The 12,972-nt window shown below is 43.8% G+C and overlaps 1 protein-coding gene across 1 annotated transcript in view; it reads right to left on the bottom strand.

The window, feature by feature from the left end:
• The window catches only part of LAPTM4B (lysosomal protein transmembrane 4 beta), a gene marked incomplete at its 3' end in the record, with an annotated part of 62,977 nt that overhangs the window by 38,066 nt on the left and 11,939 nt on the right, over positions 1 to 12,972 (bottom strand). Inside the window, exons 2-3 of the mRNA XM_082479384.1 lie at positions 7,645 to 7,756; positions 533 to 606 (exon numbers count right to left, since the gene is read on the bottom strand). Coding sequence (XP_082335510.1) covers positions 533 to 606; positions 7,645 to 7,756 — 186 coding nt within the window. The remainder of the gene's footprint in view (positions 1 to 532; positions 607 to 7,644; positions 7,757 to 12,972) is intronic.

The following is a 12,972-nucleotide window of genomic DNA, read 5'->3' as shown; positions in this document are numbered from 1 at the left end:
CATAAGAGAAAAGAACTTGTTAAATCAGCTAAAAGAAATACGACATTCAGCTAAACGGGTTGGTCAAGCCAGCTTGGCTGCTGAACTGCAGTAATATGTGTGCTGTAAGTAAGTCTCACGACTTGTTGTACTGGGACATTTAGAAACCACATAACACACTTTTTTCCCCTAATTAATAGGATTAATATTGCGAAAAACCACAGGCTTGGGAGGTGAATGGGGAAAAAAAAAACACTTTAATTTCAGTAGGAACAAGATTTAGTTCTCTGAATTCACATTTTGCCCAGAGCTTACTCATATTTGAAACTGCAGACAGTCAACACAACTGGGCAGTCTTCCTGCCTGCAGCACGGGGCCCTGGGGTACCGCTGATCTAAGCAATCAGTTCTGCTGCCTCTTTGGCTTTTTTTTCCTCCCAGTTTTCAGCTAAGCAACTAAACAAGAAATCATTAGAAAGCAATTTTCTTAATTTTGTTTCTACAAAGTTGTATAGTTCACTTGATTCATGCCTTCCCCGAATATAATGAATTACCTTATATGCGCCGTACGTAGCCATCGCACAGATCAGAATCATAAGAAGAGAAATTGCTGTGGCAATGCACATATCTGGAAGAAAAGCACATCAAAATGATTGCAGATAAATTCAGAGCTTGGTTCAGTTATTTTGCCATCTACCTCGTGCAGAGCATCTCAAAGGGCAGGGTGGGAAGTGGGTGGAGATGGGCTCAGGTGCATAATTCAACCATTGCTGGAGGAAATCGCTGGCTCTTATGGGAAACCTCCTAAATATGAGAAGCACAGACAGTGATTACAGTGTGCAAGCCTCTGCAGCCTCTGTGAGGCTGTGGAGATGCCATGAATGGTTTAATTTTTTGCGGGGATTTTCAAAAATCAGAAGCAGTCTTGACAAGAAGACTATTTTGCTAGTGATGATGACATCTGTAGTCAGAAAGTGTCTGCTTTTCTGCACTACTGATTGTTTTTGTGCTAATAGCTGCTGTATACCATCGCTCACGTATCTCTAAAAACTCTGGAAAAGGAGAAATGAATTTTTAAAAGCAAAACTGGCAGGTGGAGGTATCTTAGAGCAGAAATAACATCTTGGAAATTTTCATTTCAACCAAGAATACTACAGAGATATACCATTTATTAATGAAAATTTATAACCCTGAAGTAAAGGAAAAGGTGAAGTAGTAGAGAAAGGAAAATATTCTTTAAGGTCTTGATTAGAGTAATTACAGGACTCCCATCTTTTTCTTCTATTGCTGCTCAGCTTTCAATTAACTTTTCATTAGATTTAAGAAGTTCCTAAGCCACAAACAGCTGGAAGGAGATCCTGGGGGGAAAATTACATGTGTTTGGTTTTTTCGTATACATCTCCCTTGATGTCCTTACAGGCCATAGTCAGGATACCAGAAGTGTATTTCTGAACCTGACCTTAGGGAGTTTGGGAATGCAACTGAGTGTTGCAGCTACTTTTCCAAGACTAAGCCAGTGCACAGAGGACCTGAGGCATATAGGACATGCCCCCTCTGTCCAAATCTGTGAGGTACCTGCTGATCACATTGCTGTCACCAGGTGCATTTAAACTAACTGCCCTGAAGAGATATTTGATGGACTTCAGACACACAAATAACACAAATACATGACAGTGTTCAAGCTGTTCACAACCCATCGCTGCCTGACTTTGGAGGCACTCAAAATGTGAAGATGCTTCCATTTGATCACAGAGTTGCCACAATGTCTAACTGCAGCATGTGATGAGGAGCATCACACAGCATGGGATAGTCCCTCCACCTCCCTGGCTGCATCAAAATGAGGTTCTGAGTAGGTGCCCTGGAGCCTGCATCGAAGTCCCCGAAAAGTCCTGATCTGGTAGCTGTGGACAGGTGTCACCTACCACCACCAGGCAGCAGTGCAGTTTCACCTGGGTCATGGCTGAAAAGGAAGGACAAACACTAAGTTTTGCCTGTCATTTTTTCCAGCCTACCAGTACAATTATCCATGTAGAAGACAAAGGACCCAGTCCTTGATCGTTCTCTGCCTGAGGGAACACAAACCCTGCACTAGCACAGAGCTCCTGCTGGCACTAATCCAGATTTCTGCTGGCCCTTGATGCAGAGAGGAACCTGAGACATGTGAAGCTGGTAGAAAAATGACCAAGCAGTGACGGTTGCTGGCTGGTGAGGGTGTCTCCAGAGCGTGCTTACATATGTTTGGCTACAGGCTCCTTGGGTACCATGCCTACCACCAGCAGGATTAAGGAGTTAGGAACCCAAGTCTCTCCTTTTCCAGGACACTGCCTGTGTCCTGGGTTTCAGGACTTTTGTTGTCTCTTTCTTGCCCCCAGATCTTGTCCTTGTGATTGCATAAGTACTCAAATGCAACAGAAGATGCCCTTTTGCAGGCTACTTGCTAATTTAATGGATGGAGCCCCTTTCCTGGGTACTTGGAGGAGCGCATTTAAACCACTATAGTCTGATGGAGGGCCTGGAGTCCGGATGTCCTTACTCAGAGTGCAAATGCTTGGATCTTTTTCTTATTGTCAAAATAAGCAGGTCTCACCCAGGAGAGGCACCAGCACTCAGCACTGAGGTTAGCTGCACCCCTGCGCTCACTGCTTCCTACCCGGTGGCTTTATGCAGCTCGACTTGCTGGTGCTTGGAAATGCCATTGGGAGGCAGCTGGGCTCCCTGCTCATAATTCGAGAAGGGGTGACATCTCAGTGCATCCCAAATTGCTCTTCATCCCTAATTGCACTTCAGAGGCACCTCCTTCTCCTCTTTGAATGTGCAGAGAATCCAGACATCCAGCGCAGGTGCCTGAGCTGCATTGCCGTGACCAGTCTCCAGCTTTTTAGGAGCTGTAAGACTGTGCTGTGCCTGTTAGAGGTGATCTGAATTCTGCCCTCAAGAGGAAGAAGCACCCACAAAACAAACCTTTACTAATAAAAGGTACTGCAGCCTCTTCAGACATTCTTCACTGTGCCATCATTTACTCTGGCTGCCCACACACATCCTGTGAAATCAAAACGATTTTGAATAGACCAGGTACAATCGAGGGAATGAAAGAGAAGAAATGGAAATGGCTGCCTTTAGCCACTAACCTCAATTGAACCTCTTGTAAAAAATGGTCTTGGATCAATATTTTTATTTTAACCACCAGTTTGAAGGTACTACTCGTATTTGTTCTGTCCCTTCCTAATCCCAGTCACCTACTCACTGTATCCAAGGGGAAGCTGCTGTCATTGTCGTTTGCAGCAGATGCAGCAGTCACCGGCCTCGCTTTGCTCGTGACCACGGCAGTACTGGTTCAGAGCCAGAGCTTAGCAAACTGCGATAAACTTGACATTGAAGCTCTGGTCTGACCCACTCGTACTCCCCGTCTCTGGTGTCTCTCTAGCTGTGCTCCGCCGTGCCAAGTCCTAGTTGGCTTAAGCTGGTTCTTTCTCATTTAAGGCTTCATTGGGTTTTTTGAGCTGCGTCGGCTTCAATTAATCAGAATGAAACTAGATATGTAGCACATTCAATGAGAAGCTAACAGGGGCGTGTGAATTTTTTTCCAGCCCTGCTGTACTTTCCGTGGCATCCATGGCTAGAAGGGCTGTACGTGGACCACTGCAGTGGTTATACACCCTATTGTCATAGATGGCTTTTCGAGTTTAAATAAACCAGTTAGGTTTTTTTTCCTCTTATGCCTTGCAGTGAGATCCTACCTTCCTGTCACATTGGAGAGAAGATGCTGCTGGGGCTGGGCAGAGCTCCTGCCGTGGGGTGCTTGCGTGCACGGCAAGCTCTGCAGCTGGAGCCCCCTCAAACCCATCCCACAAGCATTTCCTTGCCTTCCCCTCTCCTCTTGCAGAGGAGGCTGGTGGCGGGTGCTGTGGAGACAGGGAGGAGGAGCCAGCAAGGCCAGATCCTGAGCCAGGACCTGTGTGGAGTGATGGAGACCTCAGATCCTCCAGTTCATCACCTGCCCCAGCCCTGGAGTTAATCGCTGGCTCACAGCCCCGACGGCGGGGGCCAGAAGGCTGCTGGTCATCAGCCTGCAATCCTCAGGCAGTTTTGCCCACCCTCCTAGCCTTATTTATCCAGCAGCCTGGCCTCCTTACTGCCAGCTAAGGATTACTGCCTCGCTCTCTCCTCCAAGCTGCTTGAGCAAGCTCAGTGCTGCTGATGCCAGCGGCCGTGCAGCCTCCTGGGTCACAACCCATGCGGCAGTGGCATTTCCTCTCCGGCAAAGAAAGGAGGCCAATGACAAGAAAAGAGTTTTCTGCACCTTTAAGCCCAGCTCATTTACTCCAGAGGGTAAGGCCAGAGGGGAAGATCCAGCCCTGAATAAGCAGCGTCAGAGCAGGGATATAGTTTTTACCCCTTCCCTGCGACGTGGGGCTTATGCTACGTGGGTGGTGTTGATGGATTTGGGCAGGAAGGGTACCTGCTCTACCTCTTCCATTTACCCCCCAAGAGAAGTCCAAGCCTGCTGTCTGTAGGATTCTTTATTAATTTTTTTCTATTTGAAATTATCTGCATGTCACGTTCAGCAGAGAGACCACCCATCACATCCTGCCCTGGCCTGAGACCTCTGCTTGTCTCGTCTGCTTGTCCCAGGGTAGGGACACAGGTGGATTTTGGTCTGAGTTGCTGACATCGGTGTCAAAGTTCCCCTCGGTTTCTATAGGGCACACATAGGATTTTGGTCCTTGTTGTCATACGGCTTATGAGGTATCACACACATCTTTGACTCTGTGAAGGCAGTAATTAAAGCCAAGCAACACCCACTGCTTGTTTGGGCTGTTGACCTGTCAGGACCATGGTCTGTATATCTGGAGAAGCTGAGCAGGAGGCTCAGGTGAAACACTCTGGGAAGTCAAAATGATTTATAGGGCTTTTCCATCTCCTGCCCAGAGATTATTAGTCTTTTAACAGCAGCAGTATTACATTGGGGAGCTCACACATTTCTAATTTTTCCTCGTGTCAGCTTCTAGTTCATAAACTCCCTCAGGCCCTAAGGAAATAATAAAAAGAAAGATGAGACTAAATGGGCTCAGCTGAATATCCAGCACAGGAGGAAACCCAGCGTTTTCCCCGGCTCCCAGATGTACGTCTCGGAGAGCCAGCCAAACCACACACGCTGGTGTCTTCCAGTACCTCCATCTGCCGCATGGCAAGTCTTGGCGGACTTTCTCCCCCCTTGTTTCCTTTTCTAGAATAGAAGGGAAAAGCTATAACCTACAGCTTTTTTCTAAGTGCTCAGGTAAATCCTTTCTCTACTTAATCAAACAGGCATTTCGGAGCCTCTGGCAATGCCCTGGGAACCACGTTAAATCCTGAAATTAAGGCTGAGCAGCCATTCACAGAAGAACTGATGCTGCACTGGCATTTTCAAGCAGTTTGCACTAGACTGGCTCTGGCTCAACACGTGGCAGGAATTTTTCCTGCTGCTGGAACAGAAAATTGAAAATTCTTTGTAAATCAAGCCAGAAATAAATATGAATACAAATATTGGGGGAATCCTGGTTTCTTGGAAGCCAAGGGAAACCTGTTGTTAACTTCCAGTTAGCCATAATTCCACTACTGCCACTCAGCTGATAAGTTTATTTCCAGTTGATATTTTCAGATCTTTTATAAAGGGAGGGAAAGGGAGTGACAATTTTACATGGAAAGTCTGTGTCTGCATTTTTTTTTTATTTTTTGCTCTTGATAGTAACATCAAAAGTAGTAAAAATGGCTACTAGCATTACCCTCATTATTACTGATCAACACAAGCACATATAGATAACAACTTTGGGACCTTAATTAGGATAAAAATTAATGTATCTTCCTGTATTTTGTACACATGGTTTCACATCTATGATATGCAGCCAACCTGGGAAATATTTCTTCAAAAAAGATAAATAAAAGTAGGACAAGAGAAGAGAATGTGGAGGTTTGTCTGATGTTTTATCTCATAAGAAAACATTTCCTCAGATTTGAACAAATATAGTCATACTTAAAGAAAAAAAGAAAAAAAAAAATCTCCTGCCAGCTATTTCCAGTAACTATAAAAGCCAGTAACTTGATTGAGCTGCCTTTACTCAGTAAGGCATTAAACCAGAGGGAGTCAAAGAATAAAAGGAGACATTAATTCAAATGTTCATTCGTAATTTAACTGTCTGTGAAATGTTCCCTTTACTGAATGGAAATGAGGTCGCTTGGCCCACAAGCCATCCTTTTACAGTCTTGCAGGGTTCACTTCAGAAGCCTTGATAAAAAAATATAGAAAATACAATTTTCAAGTGTAGATGGAAATCCCCAATGTACTTGATCTGACAGCTATTGCATTACAAAACAGAATTACTATTTTAAAGCCTTGGGCACTGGCAGGCCTCTGATGTCGGCTATATAAAACCACACTGACAGACAGTCATTACCAAGGTTAATCTCTGAGAATTAGGACAAGGCAGTCAGTTTTAATATGTCAGAACCAGCTAGGAGCCCATCTGTATCTACTATGCTCCTTACTTTCTTAAATCCAGTTATATAAAAAGATTTTTAGTGGGAAGTTGTAGGTGGTTTTACAATGAAGACACAATAAAGTCGCAATTGCCCCTTATTTTTAATGAAATGTAAACCCTCAAGGTGTATCTGCACTAAAGACCTTGTAGAAATAAGCATCCCTTAACTGATACCCAGCAGCTCTGACACACCATGGGTGCAATTATTTTTCTCGCGTGTGGGGCTATTCCTTTTCCTACTGATATTTTTATTGACTTCAGTAAGAACGAGGAGAGGACTTTGAGCCTTTTGCTGTGGATGTGTGTGCTTCTGAGCAGCAAGACACCAGTGTAACTAGCAGGAGACCTTGTTTCAGACTACTGTGAGAAATGCTGAATGTAACAATCTTGTGAGCAGAAGGAAAAATAAACAGACATTTTTATCAAAATCGCATCGGGGGAAAACTTTTCCAGATACAAATTAAATGGTTAAAGCAAATCAACAAACCAAACATCACCAAATAATTTGAAACAGTCATGGAAGAAAGCAACATTTGCAAAGGACAGGAGGCTTTTGCAGGAGACATAAATGGCCCGGCTCACCCTTCCCTGTAACTGTATTGAAGATTTTCTACGATGTCCTTTGGTGAGAGAAGGAAGCAGCCCTGTGCTGTCACTAATATGCCTATGACTATACAGCTAATATTTATACTTGCATCTATCACAGCAGTTTTGTGCAAGTCATGCCATGTGCACATGGGGTGTGTGTAAATATATACATGAATGAACACATTCAGCCAGTTACACAAATAGCATTATGGCTTCTTATGCATGCGCAGGCACTACGGGACATGGTGCTGGGAGGTGCAGAGACTCCGTATCTCCCCGTGGCTTGCAAAATTGCCCTGGGGCTTTCAGCGTCATGCTCAGGGATAACATCTCCGCGTCAAGGGTTGGCTCTGCAACTGCCAAGCCAGGACACAGCAGAGCAGATGGATTACTAATAAAAATATTACTAACATATATTACTGATATTTATTACTAATAAAAATGCACCTGTAAGATACCAAGGTGAAGCAATAATTAAAGGACAGTAATTAGTGAAATGATAGGACAGTTACATAAATGCTGGAGCAATGAATGCTACTATTTAGGCAGTTTCTACTTACTGGCATCATCCATAAATTCAAATTCACCCCCTAATTCAGCACTGGTTAGGTGGTACTGGTCAGGGTCGGTGAGGGCGCTCAGCAGAATCAGCAATACCACTGAATTAATAATCTGCAGAGAGGAAAAAGGGAAAAGGGTCAGGCTGTGAAGGTAATCTGTGAAAAACCTGTGGGCACCATATACCCACCACAGTCCATGACAGCTACGGCAGAAGTTCTTTTCCAAGTCTACAACTGTAGTATTTAACTAACACTGCAATTAGTTTCTCTGGATTTGTGTAAACAGAACCTATTTCTTCCCCAAGTGGCAGCAGGAAAATGAAACAAAATGTGGATTATCCCTTTTTTGTTCCGACTCTCTCCCACACCATCAGAAAAGTTACCGCTGCTCTTTCAGATTATAAAACATGTTAGCACATCCACTTCAGTTTGTTCTGTTGCAAAACCTAAAATCAATTAAAAATAATCATTTCGAGATTATTACAAATGAGTGCTGTAGTCGAGGATTATTAGCATGGCAGAGCTGGAACTGGCGACGGGCCCTGTGAAATTGCTAGATGATCAAAGAGGAGCTGATTTGCTGGAAGAGGCTGAATTTTAAGAGGCCATAAGTGATGAGCTGATTCACACGAGCTGCTAAATGAGGCGGCCTCGGGGGGGACAGGAGTAGGTGGCAATGTGAGCCCAGTGTCTGATGTGCACGTTCCTGCGTAAGACGGCACAGGGAGACATTCACATACACTGAGGCCTTGGCTATGAAATGCACTGAGTTACACGCAAGAATGTAGTATCAAGTGCCTCAGTAGAAGCAGACTGTCGAGTATCAGCTGTGAGAGGAACGCGGAGGTAGCCAAGAGCTATATTTTAAAACAAGTCTGAACAAAATGCTCACATTACTCTGAAGTGAAGAGGGCTAATTGCAGAAAAGATGTCTGCTCGGCTTGAAATAATGCAGCCCAGATAAAAGATTATTCTGCAGAACTAGGAAGATAAGCGATGAACAGGAAAACGGAGAGAAGAAAGCTGATAATAGAATATGCTGGGAAAGATGGATTTTTATTGCTTTCATTCTCGCTTCCAAATCATCCTAATCTGATCGCAGGTTACTAACAGCAACAAAAAGGTGTAGGAACACAGGCTATTATGAGACATTACAGGCTAGAGAATTTCTTGGGTAAGATAAATGCTTTTTGGTAGGCAAATTCCATGAAGTTTAGCTGATACCAGATCTGTTAGCAATGATCTTTGAAAAACTGTTTAGAATAGACTGAGTTCACAGGACAGGGAAAGGGCAAGCACAGTTTAAACCTTTTCAAAACAGGAAGGCCACGTAAAGAATTTCTAGATAGACTGAAGAAAACCAACCTGAGAACAGACAATCAATGGGTCTCCCCATTAGCACTTCAAATTTGTATGGTCATAACCAACAGTCACTATGGGCTTGTCAAGGACAAACCATAATTAATTCATCTTATTTTCCTTCTCTGACTGGCGAAGAAGTGTTGTAGACAGGGAAACAGCAGTAGATATCATATCTTTGCATCTTAGCAAGCCTTTTGACATTATGAGATTCTCATAAATGAGCTAGGAAAACCTGATTTGGTGAAAAGCTCAGGAAGGTGAGCGCACAGCCAGCCGGATAGCTGTAATGACAGAATAGTTGTCAAGGATTCACAGCCAGTGCGGAAGATATATGGATTAGGGCTTTCTAGTATCATTGAAAGATTTGGTATTTCAAGTCACTTGTGACTTGTACCTTTCTTTAATTTTCAGATAATGCCAAGCTGTAAGCACTTTAGAAGAAAACATTAAAAAGATTTTGACCAACTATGGCAGAATTCGGACAACAGAGCACAATTCAGTACGAACAAGTGTAGAGCATCACATTTGTGACAAACCGTGGAAGAAAAATAAGAGGAATAACTGTAACAGTTCCTCAGAAAGGAGTCTGGGTATGACAGTGAATAGACTGAATGTGACTCAGTGCCACCCCATGAGCTCATCTTTGTGGCCACATAGTGGTGGGCAGTACTGCAGAAACCTGGGTATTAGATGCTTGAGTCATCCTCCCACTAGCCCTCCACAGGGCCTCTGCAGAAAGGGCCCGGTTCAAAGTCCTTCTAAAACGTACCGAGAAAAACCCCGAGGAACATCCTGCAACAGAACAGAGGATGATCAGACATCTGGAAAGTGTGACTGACAGGGAAAAACCTGGGGTTGCTTAGCAAGGAGAAAGTGTAGGAGATGCTCTCAGTCTTTTATGTGCAGAAAGGCAAGGAAGAGAAGGCAGCGATAGACTTTCCTCCATGAGATCCGCTGGGAGATGAGTAAAATCACAGATTTGAATTACAGCAAAAGGAAATTTAGGTTAGGCAGCTTGCTGAACAATAAGAACAATTAGAGAGCAGAAGAGATTGTCTGGAGTGGGTTAGAGACCTTCATTACTGCATTTTTTCATAGAACAGTTAAATAGCTTTGTGTTGGGAATGCTATAGCCATAGATAGTCTTGTCTTGGCTTTGAAGGCAGATCAGATGACTGTTGAGATTCAAAGTTACATTCTATAAATCCTACTAATTTTTAACATTATGTATAACTTTATATTGCAAGCCAGTTCTTCCTTTATACTCTTTTGAGGAAGCTAGAGGCCATAGGCCAGTAATAAATATGTTACTTAAGGAGAGTATTCAAAATAACCGAGCAATCAGAAACTGTAAATGTATGTAGTGTTGTTATTTTAAAGGCATACAAGTTTAACCTTTTGTGCAGATATAGTCAGGACGATTCATAAAGTACTGACCTAGGCACTACTTTCTCCATATGGATATGTCCAGACTCAGATTACGTGTTTGTCAGCATTGCCTTTAAGTCTCCATACAAGACACAGATTGTGTTCGCCTGATCTGAAGTCTGCGGTCAGTAGGAATCTCTCTAATGCCCTTTAGTGCAATGCTTTTCTGTTCCATCAGGTTGTTCTCTTGAGATCCTCATAACGATCTCTGAGCACCTTCCAACGGTGTTGTCAGCAGTGCCAGTGAAATACACCATGTGTTTATTTGCTCACGCTCTTTCTCTGAGGAGAAATGTGTGCACAGTTGGGTGTATTGTATTTGTTAGGGTTTTTCTTTTGTTTTGAAAGTGATGCGACTATTGAATTTTGAAAAATGCTTTAATGCATAGATGTAACGTGCCTAAAAACTTACTGATGTAGCATCTTCCAAGGGCACATAACTAAGGACAAGAGCATAGAGTGATTCCCTCTTGATGTATGCTGTTGGCATGAGAGTTGAAATCTCTGTTCTAGGAAAAGCAAAGGAGATTTTCCTGCTCTCTCAATAGGGCCAAGATTTCCCTCAAAGTGTTTTACATTCCTTCAGCAACAAATAATGTAACAACTAGTTAACAATGCTGAGGAAGCATATCCGTTATGCAAAGTTTCAGTAAGCCACTAAGCCCCGTGCCTTCCCATGTCATCCTCCTTTTATGGATGGAGAAACAGAAACATGTTCATGAACATGCAGCAAAGTGGTGTTCAGTGGTAAGAATAAAATGCAAGATTTTGCACTACCAAGTCAGAACTGTGACCACTGGGTCCTGCTGCGACCCAGAGTCACATGAAGGGAGACCCAGGGGCACTAACAGGCCTTACCGACCCTGCCAGCCCCACCTTAGGCCTCCCCACATCCCTGCCCAAGGCCCAGGACCCCATTTCAGCTCAGCCCGGTGTCATCAGTCCCTGCTCCAGTGGCACCACAGGAGTGCCGGTCTCCAGCCATGGTTCCTGGATGGACTCCCTGAATGCATGTTGTAGCTTGTCTCCAGCTGTGTCCCTGGTCTCATCCCCTTTTGCTCCTGGTTGAGGCCCCTGGACGGCCCCTGGCTCTGGTTCATCACTGGCCATGTCGGGGACTGCTGATGGGCCCCATTATCAGCCCCCAGTTCTGCACCTGGCATCAGCCCCTGCAGGGTGATGCCCAGAGTGCCCTAAAAAGAGACTGGACAAAGATCCCACAGAAAGTCCTAGAAATGCCCAACTGTCCTCTTAACCTCATACAGGAATAAAATAATAGTTTAAAACATCCCCAAGTCTTGCTTCTCTGGCAACCAGATGGAATACATCCAGCTTCTTATCAATGTAAAGGAGGACAATAACTCCGCTTTGTAGAGTTAACAAAACGTATAATGAAAAGGGGAAAACAGGAAATATTATGGAGGAGATAGCTAGTCCAAATATTGGAGCATTACTTGGATTTCCTGCTCTGGATTTACCAAACACAGTTTCAGATTGGAGCAGATGATATTTTAAACAGCAGCGACTGTGTGAGAGAAGGGGCATGCAGGCATGAGGGAGAAAGGCAGGACATGTTGAGACCAGGGCCGGCACCGCCAGCCGGTGCTGCTGCTTCCATCTGTACCGTGATAAAGAACCAGCAGCTTATGTGTGATATGAGGCAGCTCTGCTAGAGGGAACGTGAAGCGTTTAGGATGCAAGGAAGCAATCTCATGTCTTCCACAGACAGCATCAATGTTTAGAAACTATATAATGCACTAAAATTTCAGACCTCTGCCACCAATGCGTGAGTTGCCTTCTTTTCCACATTGCTTGTTCCAGAGATCAGCAGTGAACTGTGGTGCCCCGTGGAGACAAAGTGCAGGGGAGGGAAGGTGTCAGGAACCACTGCATCAACAGGTCATGAGAAAATGAGTACCGCTATAATTTCAGACCCTTCACAGAAGTGCAGCTGCATGGTATCTATCCCAGCTTGCCTAAAATAAAATCAGCTTCAGTAGCTCCTAAGAGTATGCCATTAACATGGATCTTTTGCTGATTCCTCACTCAAGCAGAGAGAGAAATGCTCAAGCCAGCAACTTACATAGATGTCCATAAATACTAAAAGAATTTTTAGGAGTTTCAATGGCTTAAGTTGTCCCTGCCTTCCTCCAGCTTACTGTCAAGTGTTGAAATAAAATTGCCCTGATAAAGGAGTTTAGAAGGGGAAATATTAAGCTTACTTTAACTCCATACATTACGTTAAAAACACATCGATGTTTCTATTGAAGTCCAGAGGGTCCCCTCTACAAATATTCAACTACAGTTCTCCCAAGATTTCCTAATGCAGTGAAGAGAGATCCTTATGTTTATAGGAAAAAGTAAGAAAACCCCCCAGATTTATTTATATTGAAGGTTCAATTTATAACTGAATCCATGGACGTAACAGTCTGGATGCTGTCTATGCAGTGAAAGATGTACGCACACTATTAATTCGGGGTCTGTTTTCAGCCTCACTGAACTCAAGAGAGATCCACTTAAGCATGCTTCTTAAATCTC

The sequence above is a fragment of the Vanellus vanellus genome (assembly GCF_965231255.1).
Source record: "Vanellus vanellus genome assembly, chromosome: 2".
Classification (NCBI taxonomy): Eukaryota; Metazoa; Chordata; class Aves; order Charadriiformes; family Charadriidae; genus Vanellus; species Vanellus vanellus.
The sequence above is the reverse complement of the archived record's forward strand: the minus strand, read 5'-3'. Positions and strand labels throughout refer to the sequence as shown.